The sequence below is a fragment of the Sander vitreus genome, chromosome 18 (genome assembly GCF_031162955.1).
Source record: "Sander vitreus isolate 19-12246 chromosome 18, sanVit1, whole genome shotgun sequence".
NCBI lineage: Eukaryota > Metazoa > Chordata > Actinopteri > Perciformes > Percidae > Sander > Sander vitreus.
The window spans coordinates 9,602,797-9,619,882 of record NC_135872.1 but is presented as its reverse complement, the minus strand read 5'-3'; the positions used below and the strand labels follow the sequence as shown (position 1 = coordinate 9,619,882).

The window sequence follows — 17,086 nt, the reverse complement described above, 5'->3', positions numbered from 1 at the left end:
GCTCCGACTGGGGGATCCCAAGGCGTTCCCAGGCCAGGTTAGAGATATAATCCCTCCACCTAGTCCTGGGTCTCCCCCGAGGCCTCCTCCCAGCTGGACGTGCCTGGAACACCTCCCTAGGGAGGCGCCCAGGGGGCATCCTTACCAGATGCCCGAACCACCTCAACTGGCTCCTTTCGACGCAAAGGAGCAGCGGCTCTACTCCGAGCTCCTCACGGATAACTGAGCTAACACGTCAACAACGTCATTCTTCCTATCAAAATTGAACATTCAGGATATCTGCAATAGAATTCTTACTAGGAAGAACTCCCATTTTCAGATATCCCATTTTCAGATATCTACAAAATTGTAGTTGTGTGTATCCGTAATTTTTACTAGTCAGAATGTCTTTTGAATAGTCAAAATTACAATTTAGATATCTGGAATGTTTGTTTTATTTGGAAAGGACGAGGAAGAATGACATGGATATCTGAAATTGAAAGCCCCGTACACATGAATGGGAAACATGATGTAATTTGTACTAGTAAGAATGACGTTGTGGATATCTGAAATGACAATAGTAGATAGGAAGAATATCATTGTCGTTATCTGAATTGTTCTTTTTGACTAGGAAGAGTTGAATTATGGATATCTGCAATACATATCCAGTCTAGCTATTAAATGTTAAAATGGCTTGCCATAGCCGGACGGGCCAGGTACAAAGCGTGGACTGTTAGCTGGAGAGGTGCCAGTTCACCTGCTGGGCACTGCTGAGGTTCCCTTGAGCCAGGCACGAACGCCTAACTGCTCAGGGCACTTTGCTGCGGCGACCCATCAGTCTGACATCTCTCCACATTTGATGCATGTGCATCACTTATGTTGCTCTACAAGTTAAAGCAAGCAGAATAATGTGGACATTCTGTTTGACCGAGGTCTGCAGGCCACCACTCAGAGTGCTACCATGTAAACCGAACTGCACAAAGACAAGCGGTTGTAGTGCTGCTGAGTCACTTCTCTGGATCCACACTCCTCGGTCTGGCCTCTACTTGTTCTCACATCCACATCATTCACTGCAGATGATTCAGCCTTATTATACGGCCCCGTGACATGCCAGAGTCATCCTAGGTTTAGGAGAAACGTCTGCAAGAGTAAACAAAGAGAGTGAATCCTCATAGTGTTTTCTGAGCTTGAATTAATCATCAGCAGGGTCTCCTCACAGCTCGCAAGGTAGTGTCAGCTCTGTCACATCAGATAAGGCCGGCTCCTTCGATGTGCTGAGCGGAAAGAGTAGGCCAGCCAGGTTGCATTCTGCTGACTGACTGGAACCATATGTCTGCCCAAATGCAGTTTGCTAAGAGGCTGATACTGCCCTCATCCAAGAACGTGTTTCCTTATCCAATTGTCTGCATTGCCTCAAGTTACAGACAACCAACTGGTCAGGTTTGTTTTGCTCTGGGGGGAGAAGAATGGGCTTTTTGTACACAAGCCAAGGAAAACAATCTCATGCGATCTGTCCTAAATATCCAGTCACATACACATGATTGCTAAGTCATCCAAATGTCTCTGCCAGGGAGCCAGCCAGGATGAGTCCCAGCTATGAATGCACCCAACAAAACGCATTGTTTCATTAAAAAGGAAACATGGCAGCTGCAGTATTGTGGACTGTGGATAATCTGGCAGGAAGTGCCTTGGTGGATTTGTGCTCGTGAGCATCCCCGCTTTGTGGACGGGTGTGAAGAGTAGGTTGCATAAGAGGATCACCTCCGTAATGTTGTAATTCAGGATTCCTGCTCAACACAGCCTTTCTATGTGTCTTAAAGAGAAGGTGGGCAAGAGTGGTTCCTTTACTGAAAGACCATTACCACAGGAAGATGCCAGCACATGGAGATAACCCACTGAGGCAGGAATTAGGGAAGAGATGGATTGGATGAATTAAGATATGTTGTTTAAAAGTCAACTCCACACAAACAGATATTTAGAGAAATAGTTGACAATGACATTTTATGAAGATGTAACTGCCGACGATGGTAGCTTTGCAACCATTTACAGTTTGTTGACACTTCTGTAGCCCTTTCATGGGAGTTATCTTAGCTGTCTAAATATCTCAGACTCAAAATTACAAGGCTGAGGCTGGCATGAATGTTGAAATTCTCTTATATGCATATTTTCCAACATGTCAAACTAATCTTTAAGCTTTCTTCAACAGTGGCTTCCTGAATTGCTATTTTACTCTGTTCATTTGAGTGTTCAAATATTGTCTTATAATTTAATTATTTAGCATTTTCTCTGAAGTTGAGATAAATGCATAACAATGGTATCTGTCATTCTGTCCAACGCACTGCTTTGTATTCATTCACAACCTTTGATTAGCCCAAAAATAGCAGTAATAAAGCTCCAGAAATTCTTTACATATTTTAATGTGATGTCCATTTGGGGAGAGTGACATGTTCCATTTTCAGAGCTGGTATCAGTATATAGCCTTATGCTATGTTAATATTGTGAGGTTTCATAGACATCCGTCCCCTTTTTACATTATTACATTGATGTCATTGGCATTAAGTGGTCTGCTTAGTGAGGAGACCGGGAATTCAAAAGGGATTAAATTCATTCATCCTCCAATCCACACAGATGAATGGATATACACAACCAAGATGCTCTTTTTTGAGTACATCTTGTACCAATGAGTATAGTGTGAAAAGGCAGGGGAGCCAGGTTATGGATTTATGGATTTGACAGATTGGCAGGGCACTTGTTGATTTGAGAGCAGATCTCTCGCTGGCCTCCAGGGGGCAGAGCGGCCTCAGTGCCCCTGGGAGACTCTGCCCTGTGCTCTGGGCTTAGCGGCTCGTTACATTAAAACAGGGGCTTCTGTGACAGAGTCAGCATTATGAGAGCTAAGAGGATTAGGTGATGGACGTTTCTGGCGTTGCCGGTCAATTATCAAAATGAAAAGCAGTGACTGGGCAGGGCTGGCATGAAGCAGAAGAGCTCCTCTCTCCTTCTCGTCTCCACTCTAGCTCTCTATCTCTCACTCAGCTTCTGTCTGTCACAGGTTACTGAGGTTCAGGGGAGGGGGGGGAAGAAATAAATAAAAGGCACCATTGATGTGTTTCTGAACATGAAGTGTGTGTGTGTGTATGTCTGTGTGTGAGCCACGGATTAAAAAAGAGCATTTAAATTTTAATGTTTTTAAAGTGCAAAACTGTATGTTATGCAACTGTGTAAAAACAGGCCTGCACGTCACCCAGCCATCCATCCGTGCTCAAGTCTAACTCCTCCAACCGTGTGCATGATCGCCCCCCACACACTCTGTCTCTAACACTGCTTGCTTTCACTGTCCTACGTGTGTGTGTGTGTGTGTGTGTGCTCCCCTGTGCTTGCTTAATAGGCTATCAGTGTAGGAGGAGTCTCCTCCACTATGATGCACATGTGATGTTGGACAGTTGGGGATGATGAAGAGGAGATGTGGGGGAGGCAGGAAGCAGGAAAAAAAGTGTGTGTGTGTGTGGGGGGGGGGGTTGTATTGGTATATCCGCAAAAGTGGCATTCCACAGCTGCCTGGGTTAAGGATCTACCACGGGGATTCACACAACAGTGCAAACGTAATCAACCGAGTCAATGTGCCACCACGGTTGCAGCAGACACATCTCTCCAGCAATGACACCCTGCCTTCCCCTCCATCCTCAACGCCAACAACATCCCCTCTTATCACCCAACTTTCTCTACACCGGTTAGACCTCGCTGGAGCACAGCAGAGGTGAGGCTATATATCCATGTGTGCCTGAAAAAGATAAGAAAACAAACTGCTGAACCGTTTCATTATTTATTTATTTTTTTTTACCCCGTCAAACAGCCATGGAGGTAAACACTTTTTTTCTTTTTTTTTGCTGCGAGAGACATGTTACCTGAAATATGAAAGAGCAGTAATCCTGGCTCACTAGATAGCAGGCTGAATTAAATATTAAATCCCAGTTATCACTTCAGGGACAGTGTCATCTCACCACTGTATTACAGATGGTCCTGCTGCATGGGCAGATTTGATATGGGTATTCAGAGGCAGCTGAAAAATGTCTCCATCTGGTGTTACTGCAGTAACTAGTTGACCTAGTAGGCAGTTTGGTGATAGTACATCAGCACGCAAAGCACATGCTAAAAAAAACAAACATCTAATATGGGTAGAGCTGGCTATCATTACTTATTTTCGGCAACAAAAATAATACTTATAAATATTCACTTAATATTCAGCAAAATAAGCCAATTTTACACATGAAGATCAGTTTACTAGTCTGGAAGACTATTTAGCTGTCTCCGGTGGCTCTGGAGGAAATTTGTCAATTTTGAGAAAATTACTATGATGTTCGTCAGGGTTAGCTTAGTTTGGTCTTGAGACATCAAATGTATTACATAATTCATGCTGCATTACAAGCTTGGAGGTGTGGGCATTTATCAGACAGGGACGGTTGAATGGAAGATGCTATGAAATTGCATGTGGGGGAAGTGTAGGATCAAGTATTTTTGGAACTTGACTTAAACTAGGAGCTAAAACTCAGAATACCTCTGGCCTCTACCGCGTTGTTTTTTTTCCCCCCCCCCCCAGTCTGTCTCTCGCAAGACCCCCAACTTAATGTAAGTGCAATTATAAAACGCTGGACCCTTTTCATGTTTAGTCAGTAGTCTAGATCAGTGTTTCTGAAATGGGGGTCCGTGTACCCCTAGGGGTACTTTGCAAGGATTTCTTTTTGAAATGTTAATTTAAAATATATCAGTCATGCATAATTCCCTGAAATAATTATACTATAATTATGAATTCATTTAGTTATGGATTCTAAACATTTGAAGTAACATTCAAGTTTCAGTTACAAGGTTGTTGTTGTTGTTACGTAAATCCGACACTGACGGTGCAGCGCTGTAATGTACTTCTTCATATAGCCTTTTTCTACCAAAAATGCTGTGCGCTCGTCAGGGGGTACTTGGCTAAAAGATATTTCAAAGGGGGTACATTATTGAAAAACAATTGAGAACCATTGGTCTAGATCAACGGAAGTACATTTTCATGATGTCAGGCTTTGCTCAGTTTTCGATTAGTGGGATTGCTGTAGACGAAATACACACGGCGATACACTGGTAAGAGCAAATTATGTTTAACCATGTATCCAGCTAATTTAAATAACTCACGTAACTGTACTGCGTGAACAGTTAACTTATTTAATATTTTATTTGGCGTTTTTCTTTGCGGTGTGCAAATGTTCCACCAAAACAAGTTCCTTCCTGAGACCCTTTTGCAGAGCAACCGCCTCTGCGTCCGGAGCTTAGCGCCGCCCAAGACGATTGTGATTGGTTTAAAGAAATGCAAACGACCCAGAGGTTTTTCTTTCTCCTATCCCAGAAAGTATGTGTGGTGTTTAATTTAGTGCCCACTATAGAGTAAACTACTGTGCTTGTCATGTCGACATCTGAGAAAAACCTGTAACAGTGAAGCATATATGAAAAACACAGTTTTTTAATGACAGAATGGGAGGGGGAATCCGTTAGTCCATCTAGTGCATCAGGATGTTACTATACAGAGAGAGAGGAGTTGTAGAGTCTGTTCACACACACAGGGAGGTCAGTCTGGGGAAAGCATCCACCTCTCTCACTTTGTGGAGGTACACTAACAATAAAAAATGGTATCTGGAAAAAAAAATTATAAAAAGGGAAAATATACAACAGGGATTGCCGTGAAACAGCTAGAGCCGCCCTTGAGGCAGAGGTAGCCTGAGTGTGGTATGCTCTTCTCCTCTGGGTAGAGTCCGTGTAAAGGATTGTCTCTGTATTGCCATGGTATGCTCTTCTGCGGCGTGTCCTCCTCCTCCTCCTCCTCCTCCTCCTCCTGCTGCTGCTGCTGCTGCTGCTGCTATACCACGGCGTACTGCTGATACAGCAGCTCCCGGATCTTATAGTAGTCGTCACACAGGCAGCCTTCCAGGCCAATGCGTCCTGCCTCCGTCTGGACAAAGATTCACAGGTCATATGGGTCCATTCATTAACACTTTGTACATCATGGTTTCACCCTGCCTGTACAGCATACTGCTGACCTAGAAAATAAATGCTTCCAATTCACTCCCACAGACTTGGGATTTAAATGTCTAATGAAGCGATCCAATTCAAGTTTTTCCATTTACTTACCCCACACACACACACACACACACACACACACACACACACACACACACACACACACACACACACACACACACACACACACACACACACACACCTCTTTGATTTCATTTTCTGGGTTGCGTCTATTTTAGGTTCTTGTCAATTATGCATTTTGTTGTTGGTATCCTGGCTCATTTCTACTTTTCCTTTAATTGTTAAGTTCTGCCTGTGATTCTTCTTTTGTGCCTTTCTTCTGAGGTGAGTTGTTTTTATATGCCACCGTATATGCCAAAAGACTTTGCATGGATGGCAGCATATTAGGGCTGTGTATTGGCAAGAATCTGGCGATACGATACGTATCACGATACATGGGTCAAGATTCAATATATTTCGATACTGTGCGTAAGGCGATATATTGGGATTTTTTTTTTTTTAAAGTATCATTTTAGAAAAACTAATATTTAAAACAAGACATGATGTGCATAAAAGGTAAGGCTTTAGGTAAACAATTCAGTACATAGAAAATCAAACTGCCAGTTTGGGATTGTGGTTCACAGGTTCTTAGTGAGCTAATTTTTATATGCTAAAGTTCAGCCATAGCTACATTGTTAGCTTCAAGCAAAAAGTCAGGCACTGCTAGGCAATGTTAGGCGAGGACACTAGTGGTGCGTCTCAGCATAGCCATCTAGCGGTAGGGGGTTTAAACACAACATAAACATGAACCACTGTCTTACATGAAAATTTTTACACGTAAACACAAAAAAAACCCGATATTGCGTTTTTGAAAATCGATACAGTATTGCTAAATAAAATATCGCGATACTCAAGTGCATTGGTTTTTTTCTTACACCCCTAGTGGTAATAACATTTACATAATGATGTCGGTTTTTAATGCAGTGAGGGAGCGAAGGTCAAGGGCATTCAATGTTGGTTTTCGGCATTGCCACTTACGTGCAGAGATTTCTCCAGATTCTCTGAATCTTTGATGATATTATGGACTGATGAGGATATCCCTAAATTCCTTACAATTGTACGTTGAGAAACGTTTTTCAACTATTGGACTATTTGCTCACGCAGTTGTTCACAAAGTCGCCCCATCCTTGCTTGTGAACGAATGAGCCTTTTGGAGATGCTCCTCTCACACCCAATCATGACCAATTAACCTGTTCACCTGTGCAATGTTCCAAACAAGGTATTTTTTTGAGCATTCCTCAACTTTCCCAGTCTTTTGTTGCCCCTGTCCCAGCTTTTTTGGAACATGTTGCAGGCATCAAATTCAAAATGAGTGAATATCTGCGGGGGAACAAAGTTTATCAGTTTGAACATTAAATATCTTGTCTTTGTAGTGTATTTAACTGAATATAGGTTGAAAAGGATTTGCAAATCATTGCATTCTGTTTTTATTTACGTTTTACATAATGTCCCAACTTCAATGGAATTGGGGTTTGTATTTCTCTTTGTGTTAATGTTCCATTTAGCACTGGTATCTTATGTTATAGTGTGTAAGTAAATAAAACCGTAACCTCTAAAACCTTAAGAACCACAGCAAAATATAAAATAAGACACTATTAACTTGACAGGTTTTGTGAAATTCTGACCAACTCAGTTTCAGTTCCAAGAGAAAAAATTATCTTTTAATGTTATCTTATCTGACTTTGTTGGTAAATACGTTTTACTCTTAAAAGGTCCCATGGCATGAAAATTTCACTTTATGAGGTTTTTTAACATTAATATGAGTTCCCCCAGCCTGCCTATGGTCCCCCAGTGGCTAGAAATGGCGATAGATGTAAACCGAGCCCTGGGTATCCTGCTCTGCCTTTGAGAAAATGAAAGCTCAGATGGGCCAATCTGGAATCTTCCCTTTATGACATCATAGAGCTCAACAGTCCCGCCCACAGCGGGTTCTGGAAGTAAAAATACAATGCTATTTCTCCATTGACAAATTGGAGTATAAGCCATAAAATCATAACCGTCGATGGTAGACTTAAAACCAGCATGCCGACATGACTCAGCGATTGTATATGCTCATATAGACACCACAAATCATGGGGCACTACCCTTGTTTTGAGATAAATGTCTTTTATTTGCGATGTCTTGGCTAAGTACTTCATTACCCACAATCCTGAACAATCCCACAGTGATGCCCTTGATCTCATGCTGGTGAGGAGGGGGGGGGTGTCAGTACCCGATTTGTGCTGCCTGCACGATTCGTCATGAGGATTTACGACACTGCACGAATCACGATCTGTTCCACGCTTCTGACGTTAGCCTCTGCCAGGAAGCTAACGTTAGTTTAGCTAACAGCTAATTCGGCTAACCGCTAGCTGACAGCTTGATTCAGTCTAAAATAACGTTAACTCAAACTTAACACTGGGTAAAGCCATCTACAGCTGACATAACAGCCATTATATATGTTAACGGTTATTTTCAGGTTTTAGTTTGAGGGTCTTTTAAAGTTATTACATGCTGTCTCCGCTAGCGGTTAGCCGAATTAGTTGTTAGCTAAACTAACGTTAGCTTCCTTTGTTCAGTGGTGTGCGGTGGTTTATGGGAGGAGTAGTTCCTTCGCTCTGTGATGACGATATGTACACAGTCTTGTACCTTTGACTTTTTTGGGGATTTTCTGTTCGTTTTTTTACTCGAAATGATACGTTGTATGCTTATGAGTCACGTACCACCTGGTTAGCCTAAGGCATGGTCTAAAACTCTTTATATATACAGATTTTTCCAGACGTCAATGGGAGAAATGAATGGGAAATTTACTTCCGGAACCCAAGGTCTCTCAGAGGAGGGGCGGGACTGTTGAGCTCTATAAGGAGGAAGGTTATCTCCCCTTTCTTTGCTTTGCCCGCCCAGAGAATTTGGCCCGCCCATGAGAAAGAGAGAGACATCATGGCTTGCAAACAAGCGAAGCATGGCAGTTGGTCAAGGCCACACCCCCACCCTCCACCTTGCCTCCCCTCTCTCCTGCTCAACAGACACAGAAATGGCACGTCCTAAGGAAAGCTCATTGTGGGACTGGCTCTAGTGGCTGTAATTCTGCACCAAGGCTGAATTTCGGGAAAGAGACTTCAGATACAGTATTAGGGGAACACTAAGGTCTATATAAAAGCATCCAAAAAAGCAGCATGTCATAGGACCTTTAATCTACAGTAACTACAATATATATTCATTGTAAACAACACCACCTAACTGCAATGCTAACAATTTGTTTTTGGTTGAATGCCAGTTAATATCAACCTCTGCCCGTGTTTCTCTAGACTCCCGACTGAGCTGCTGTTTCCTACGCCATCACAAACAACTTGCACTGAACAGCGCCGCTTGCTCGGGATGTCACAATCCATCATCAAACAAAGAGAGAAGCTCAATGTGTCACACTGCTTTACAACAATATTAGCATATCCTATGGGGATCATTTTCAGCTGCGCAACGCTACTTCTGATGGCTCACAGTCAACAGAATCTAAGGCAACAAATACTCATTGGAAATATATTCTGTCTATTTGTTGCAATGCTAAATTATTGTTGAGTTGTTTGAGGCTTTGACAGGTATAATAAGTTTCTGAAGGTCATAGACAGGAAATGTGAAAAGATGGATTTTTTTTGAGTTGTCTTTTAAATGTACAGGCTTTTAATTTCATTAAAACACTGGCTACATATCAACCATACAACTCATTTGCACAAAGACTGAAATATGAATCCAATTTGGATTAAAACCAAAAGCTCAACGTTTTCATTGCGTGGATTTCGCAAAAAAAAGAAATAAGCCTGTGCCATATGTCTTCTGGACACTCTAGTGTCGCAGGGAGCTGATGGATAGCACACTCGCTGAGCCAGTGGGAAGGACAACTCACCCTGCGGACGGCCACCATGTTGTTGCATACCAGCACTCCTCCCACAAACTCGGCCTGGATGCCCTCTCTCAGCAGGATCTGCTTGAAGTCCGACAGGCGAGGCTCGTTGATGAACACCGACTGATGCCCCGAAATCTGGAGGGAGACCAGACGAGAGGGCCAATCACACTGAGGGCTGTCTGAATTGCTTAGGCGTCCTTGAGGACACATACTAGTGGAACTGCATTAAAATGCCTTCCCAATCAGAGTACCATGGCGACCAATTCAGTGATCAACTCTTCTCTGCGACCCACCTTGGGCAAACTGTCTCCCAACCTCTTTCCTGACAACATGGAGTCTTAGGGCATGAAAATAAAGAGTTGTTTGTTCACTGGCTGCAGAAGCTGATGGCATCTTAGACTCAAATGTTGTAGGGTGCACAATACATCATTTTTCTATCGTCCTCACGATGTCAACTGGTGCAATAAACAAATCGCGAAAGGCTGCAACATATCGCGAAAGACAATTTTTTGTGTTAGCTGAAAGAAAAAAATCAGTAGAAAACTGCACTTTAAAATGTTTTTTTCAGTGGTGTCTTTTATATTCAATCCAATGTTCAACTTGTTTAATAAAAGGACTGTTATAAATTGCATTTAACTTGCTGTAAATTCAACTAACAATTGTTGTATTTTAGCAGAATACTGAAAGCAGCAGAAATGCAAAACTGAGTACACTTTAACATCTGTTTATTTATCGCAAGTAATATCGTTTTCGCGATATTTAACAACGTTATCGCATATTTTTCTCATATCGTGCAGCCGTAATCTATCGCTTGTACTATTTCATTAGTGTAGAATAACGTTTGGGCACAGTTTGATACTAGAAGGCTGTTTTCACATTCATCTGCTGAAAGGGGGACGTTTTTCTGTGCTCACTCAAATGGGAGTTTAATGCGTGTCCTTATGAGCATTTGTGACATCACAACTAGTTTGAAAGCCAATCATTGTCCAATAACTTACGCCAGTCTGTCATTCACTGAGACATATTGTGACCATGACTTAAACTTTTGAAAGAAGAATCTTTGCATATTCACAGATTCTGGGTTGTTGTTTTTTTTTTTTTTTTTTTAAATCAGTGAGAGGGAGTAGATGTCGTTTTAAGAATTCTTAACAGGATGGAGAGAATCTTTAAGCTTACGAGCAACAAATGTTGACATTTCATTTTGACACATTTGCTAAAACCCCTACAACCCATATTCACAAATAATGATATATCGTTGCAACCACTTTCATTGTGTTCCCCGCCTTACCTCGTGCGGAGGCAGTGGCTCCAGCGTGGGAATGACATCACTCTCTTCGGACACCTCCTTCTCGTCCTCCATGAACAGGTTCTTGATGGCGCGCTGTGCTGCCACCGCCGTGGCGTCTTGGTCGATGCCGAGATCGGGGGCCACGTCCATGGCCAGCTCGCCGTCCTCAGCATCGTCTTTCACCCCCTCCTCCAGCATCACGCCTGTGTCCACCTTCACCACGCGCATGTCCAGCACACCGTCGATCCAGGCCAGCTCTGTGTCCTTGGCCTTGCAGAACTGAAGGGAGCTCACCAAGGAGTCTTTCAACCGCACCTTTACCGCAAGAAGATGACACGACATGAAGACATTGGCCTGTCATGGAAGGCTGCTTTTATGCCTTTGCTAAAGAAATCAACCTTGTCCTGGCTTAATTGCCAAGGGGTTGACAAAGACAGATTTACCTATTTCACAGCAGAGTATTTTAGCTTTATGAAATCTATTAAACACATTTAAAAGGAGACATTATGATACACTTATAGCGCGTTCCATTTGTACTCCGAGTTTGGAATTTCTGAGGTCAAAGTCAGAAACATGCCCCCCTGAACTCGGATTTCCGAGTTGGTAAGTCGGACAACCACTGAGTACCCTGAGCTCAAAATCCAACATGACTGCCCCGTGCATCAACAGTAGTGAAAGCTGTAGTAACCAGAGGATGGATACCCGACCCGAGCCGGGCTGGGTCACATCAGCGCGATAAGGCATTTGTTGTAAAATGGTGCTGCGGCTCCTTTAAGAGAGCTCAGGGCATGTGGGTGTGGGTGTGGGGGTGTGTGTGTGTGTGTAAAGTGGGCAGAAGAGAGATCGAGAAAGAGGAAGCAGACCTGTTGTAGATGCGACCGGAGCAGAGTTGGTGGAATTAGTTTAAGTTTTGTACACTGTGTGTGCGGAAATAAACCCCAGACTGAAAGCCAAGTTCATTCATCTGCTCACCAGAAACGGGATTTTAACCCCCGACGTTATTCATTTTATAACGTCGGCCCTGAAGGTAACGATCACCGTCGGAAACGAAGCATTCAGGAAAGGTTAACACATTGAACATTTTAAATTAAACAGCTTATTAACGTTCGCTTGTTGCCCCGTGTGCGCTGATGCGCTCATCTGTTGACATTTCCGAATGCCTTCCTACAATTGCTTAATAAAAGCGGGCTTTCCACACAAAACGCATGTGTCATTAGTATGAGACAAAAAATTAGATTTTAATTGAGCCGGGCTCGGACATAAATATCTTAATGCCTGTCGGGCTCGGGTCAGGTTCGGTAACTGCTCTGTCGGACGAGGGCCGGGCTCGGACAGAAAAATGCGGCCCGATCCGCACTCTAGTAGTAACATACAGTTGTTAGCACTTCTGCCTCGTTTGTGTCTCACTAAATCAGTCGACCACACAGTCCTGTCCAACTTCTATCTGTGGACATGTTTTTACATTTGTATGCACACAAAAAAAAACAGCGTAATGCGTTGTTATCAACTGGTATTGCTAACAATGGCTTACCTGGCTAGAACTACCCCATAATGAAAAATCGGAATGGAACGCATTCAACTCGGGTGCGACGTCATTCCCAGCTCCGAGGTAAATGAAACGCACTATTACGTAAAGCAATTCTGTACATGCAATCAGTAAGAGGCAACCATATTCACTTTAATAAAAAAGCAGGTTTTTAATGAGGCTGACCTGGTAGATGTGTGTTTCACTGGTGGCGTCTATAGTCTCCTGCAGTTTGGGTGTGTAGACTTTGATGTCCTTGCTGAATGCCTTGCAGGACTCTGCCAGGTCCAGACTGGCTTCTGGCGGCCCGCGAACGATCACCAGCTGTCTGGGCTTCATCTGATTAATAATCTTCCTGATGGAGTCGCCATCAGAGCGACCTTCGTAGTCTATGTACGAGATTCTCGCTCTGTAGAAGAATGAAAGGTGGGATCAAGCTTTTTAATACCGCTTAATTGTCAAACATTGTTTAATGCCAGCACAGATAGCATTTTCCTGATAGACTTCTTATTCATCCATGAGAGGTTTGCTGAGTAGACATAACCTTTTTTTTTCCCTACAACACTTCCAGCCTTACAGTTACACTCATTCACACCTGGAGGCCATCCAGCACACCACAGCACTGTACTGTGGGCCACTGATCAGCTCTAGTGGCAGTTAAAATGGTGAACTTAAACCTGCACAGTTCTTGTCACAGAGTCATACAGATTTAAAAGGATCACTGACCTAATTTCAAGATTTTCTACACTGGAGACGCATTTGGTGGGAACAACAGAGAGATCCTGGTCCATGGGTTCATCACCGTTGGTCAACCCAGATTCCAGTTTGCTTTTCTCATCCTCTGTGGCTTGCAGTTCAGGAACCAGAAAGTCTTCTAGCCTGTGAGAAACCAATCACGGCTTATTGATGATGGCAGCTGTCAGTGTAAATTATCTGTATCCATCTTTCTGTAATCTGATGTTCACGTTGTGTATCGATATTGTAGTACCTGATGATTTCCCCATACTCGTCCCATTTGATTCTCTCTTCATGTGTGGGGAACATAGGATAAGACTTTTTGGCGTGTTTGAAGAAGCTGCCTTTGCGGCTCCCCTCGCTCTTCATCATCAGGTCGTGGTGTTTCGTTTTCACTGCAGCTGGCTGGTCCAGATCATCGTCCATATCGCTCTCGTCACTCGAGTCTACATCCACCCTGCAAGTGCACAAATTAAAAATGAACAGCGTACATAAAAGTTTCATTTTTCCAAGGACAGACAAGACGTTTTTGTTCAGTTGCAGAGTATACATGTTGTCCTAAATGTGTCATGACTCATCTCCCATTTACACATTTCCGTTTAAATAGCTCGTTTTAAATTTGCAATGTAGAGCACCATTTGCATTTCTGTTGCCGTTTCCCGTTTTAGCTGTTGAAAGACTGTATGAATCCATTTTTTTGCTAGACCAACCGGCATAACGCATCATCAAAAATAGACATCTAACCCTCAAGCACCCAGTCAACCCATGTGTAGTTCTACTTACTCTTTTGCTTGTTCAAGTTTTTTAGCTGCTTCTTTCTTTACTTTCTCCTTTTCAAGATATTCTTCCAGATCCTTGCCTTCGAGTTTCACTCTTTTCCTCACCTGTCATAATGAGAAAACTGAAAGATGGATATGGTGCAAATGATAGAATGACACCTTTTGTTGTTTCCTCAGCTGGGTCTGAATGTGAGAGACGGGAGCTTCCCATGGGCCATTTGTCATAGCAAATCAGCATCCTGACTGCTGGTCTCACCTCCAGATCCAGCATCTTCTCTCCGGGGTTGTCGATGAGGTAGCGGGCCAGGGTTCCAGGTGTAGTGCGGTAGGTCAGGATGACGGAGTTTTTGGCGTCTTGGCACCACTGGATGAAGAGTTCTCTGGAAAAGCCAGACTCGAGGTCTGGCTGGCTGCAAAGCACCACCTTGGGACTGGGCACCCGGGCCAGGTCTGCCAGACTGTGGCACAGGGTCAAGTGACGGAACTGGAAGGGGTTGTTCCTCTTGTCTTCAAAACACCTCATGAGCTTGTCACTCATCCACTCCACCTACAGAAAAACAGTAAGTTAATGTTATTGCGTACATGTATTGTATTTGGCAAGTAAAGTGATTCTGAATCCAAACAACTATCCTGGTAAATTAACAAAGGAAGGAATACTACAAAAAGTCTATAGCTCAAAAGTGTGAATATCAGTGATTGATACCTGGGACTTGGAGAACTCCACCACATTGTAGCTGACATTGTTCAGCAGAGCTAGTGGGTAGGCTCCCAGCCCAGCATCCTTTGTCCTCCAAATCTGGTCCAGGAGCTGAGCCAGCTCCAACACACGCCCAGCTGTATCCACGGCAATAAGGACATTACCGTCACCACGAAGGGTCTCCATTACATTGGCTGTGAGTAAATAAAAAGAAGAAAAAATATTAATGAAAATAAATAGCATTTTTTAACAAAACAAAAGGACAAAAAAAGGATGTTGCTTGATGAAGATGCTTCATTTGTTAGACCACTGGGACATACAGAATTATAAAATGATTGCGGTATTTTCTAAATGATTACTAATTTAATTTAATAAATATGCATTTAAATCCATTAATTACTACAATAGAGTCTTGTGAAGATGACTTACTAAGGAGCAGCTCATCTCTCTGTTTGCGACGCGGCTGTACATATGTAGCATTGAAGGAGTCTGTGATAAGCAAGGAAGGACGACTAATGCTCTCCAACGTGCAGCCATTGAGGTGTCTAGAACACAGAAACAGAGTAAAAAAGGGCATGGTCTAACAGCCAAACATATTCACATCTCATATTAACGTTTTGCGTGTGCTAACATTTCTCTCTTGTGGTTGAAGTCCACAGCATAAACGATCTCCTCCTCTCCATCCTTCACAATTTTCCAAATAGTGCCTCCAATCATGTGCCCAGCTGGAAGAGGAGTGATGGAAAGGCCGTGCCCTTTCCCTGTCAGGTAAAAAGAAAGATATGAAACACTTTGGTATCTGCGATACACAAACGGGGGCGACTCTATAAGGATCTGCAATTTACTCACCTTTTAGATTGACAATCTGAGAGTATTTCAACTGCTGGATTTTATCAAAAGCACAATCCACATCATCGAGAGTGAACAGTGTGAAATCTTCACTGTTATTTCGAGACTAAGTGGAAGGAGAGGAAATGATTGAGAAATGAATGGTTATCATGCAATTAAGCTCCATTTATAAATAACTTGACATGCCATATCTCACAACCCCTTCTTACCTGATATAGATCATACATGAACATTTGACCCATCTTGTAGACAGGAATTGTAGCATAGATAGTGCAGTTTAGACCCAGTTTCCCCACAGCATATGGCAGGGCTCCCAGGTGTATGGGGTCAGGGTGGGAGAGGAGCACAGCATCTACCTGATGAACATATCTTGAGGGGAAAATGGATATCACACACCTGTTTTAATTCGCAGTGGGGGAAATCTGATATAATCAGATCATGGATACATTAACTACCTTTTCATAGCATCAATGATGTCCATTGAGAAGTTCTCATCCCAGCCACAGTCCAGGAGGAAGCGGAATTCATCCACCTGCAGCAGGTAACAGAGGGCCGACTCCTCCTGAACCCCTGACACGGCTGTCAACTTGATAATGGACGTCATTTTCCTTCAGTTGTCACGCTGAAAGTACAATTAGGTTGTTGGCATGAGGTTAAGCTGACCACAACGCAACCACCCTAATAAACAAAAACATATTACCTTGCATTACGTTACGTTAAGTGGTGTGGCTCTTTGTGAGTTTGATTACGACTGAGCACTCATTCAATCAATTTAATCTACAAAAAAACAAAACACAAACCTGGTTCGACTGTAAACTGAAATTGTACGATGTAGTAGTATAACGTTGCTAAAGGTCGCCTGTTGAACTATGTGGCTGGCTAGTCGAGCAGTAAGTAAATTAAAAGTAAACAGTTTGATTGCAAGCCACAGCTAGTTCGCAATAGCAACAACGTTAACAAAGTACCCGGTAAAGTCTATCTAGCATGCTAGCTACATTTAGCTTGTGGATGTAAGTGACTTGGATCGACAAAGGAAGGTGCAACGTACCACTAAATATGAGGTAATATAAATGTTCTCCTGTTTGAATAGAAACGCAATAAGTTAATTTTCTATAATTCCAACATTAAGACATTTTGGCTAGCGTTTTTAGTACACACTCGACTAGCAGACATGTTTGCCGCTACATCATGTGTGAAAGGGCAAAAGAGCATACCAAGTATGGTGGTGTTAATACAAATT

The 17,086-nt window shown here is 42.8% G+C and overlaps 1 protein-coding gene across 3 annotated transcripts; it reads right to left on the bottom strand.

Moving 5' to 3' along the window:
- Positions 1-5,467: 5,467 nt before the first annotated feature.
- On the bottom strand, positions 5,468-17,042 carry cpsf2 (cleavage and polyadenylation specific factor 2). Of its 3 annotated transcripts, XM_078274460.1 has the most exons (16): positions 16,895-17,042; positions 16,547-16,623; positions 16,302-16,468; positions 16,056-16,215; positions 15,847-15,952; positions 15,629-15,758; positions 15,427-15,542; positions 15,004-15,191; positions 14,557-14,847; positions 14,305-14,405; positions 13,775-13,978; positions 13,513-13,665; positions 12,973-13,195; positions 11,262-11,576; positions 9,974-10,108; positions 5,468-5,965 (listed from the first exon to the last, which is right to left on the bottom strand). In XM_078274460.1, exons 3-16 carry the CDS (start codon positions 16,448-16,450, stop codon positions 5,873-5,875), a joined length of 2,364 nt encoding a protein of 787 aa, XP_078130586.1. In that variant the 5' UTR covers positions 16,451-16,468; positions 16,547-16,623; positions 16,895-17,042; the 3' UTR covers positions 5,468-5,872. The 3 variants fall into 3 exon arrangements, with proteins under 3 accessions (XP_078130586.1, XP_078130585.1, XP_078130584.1); XM_078274459.1 differs by lacking the exon at positions 16,547-16,623 and having other exon boundaries at positions 16,647-17,042; XM_078274458.1 differs by lacking the exon at positions 16,547-16,623.
- Positions 17,043-17,086: the final 44 nt, after the last annotated feature.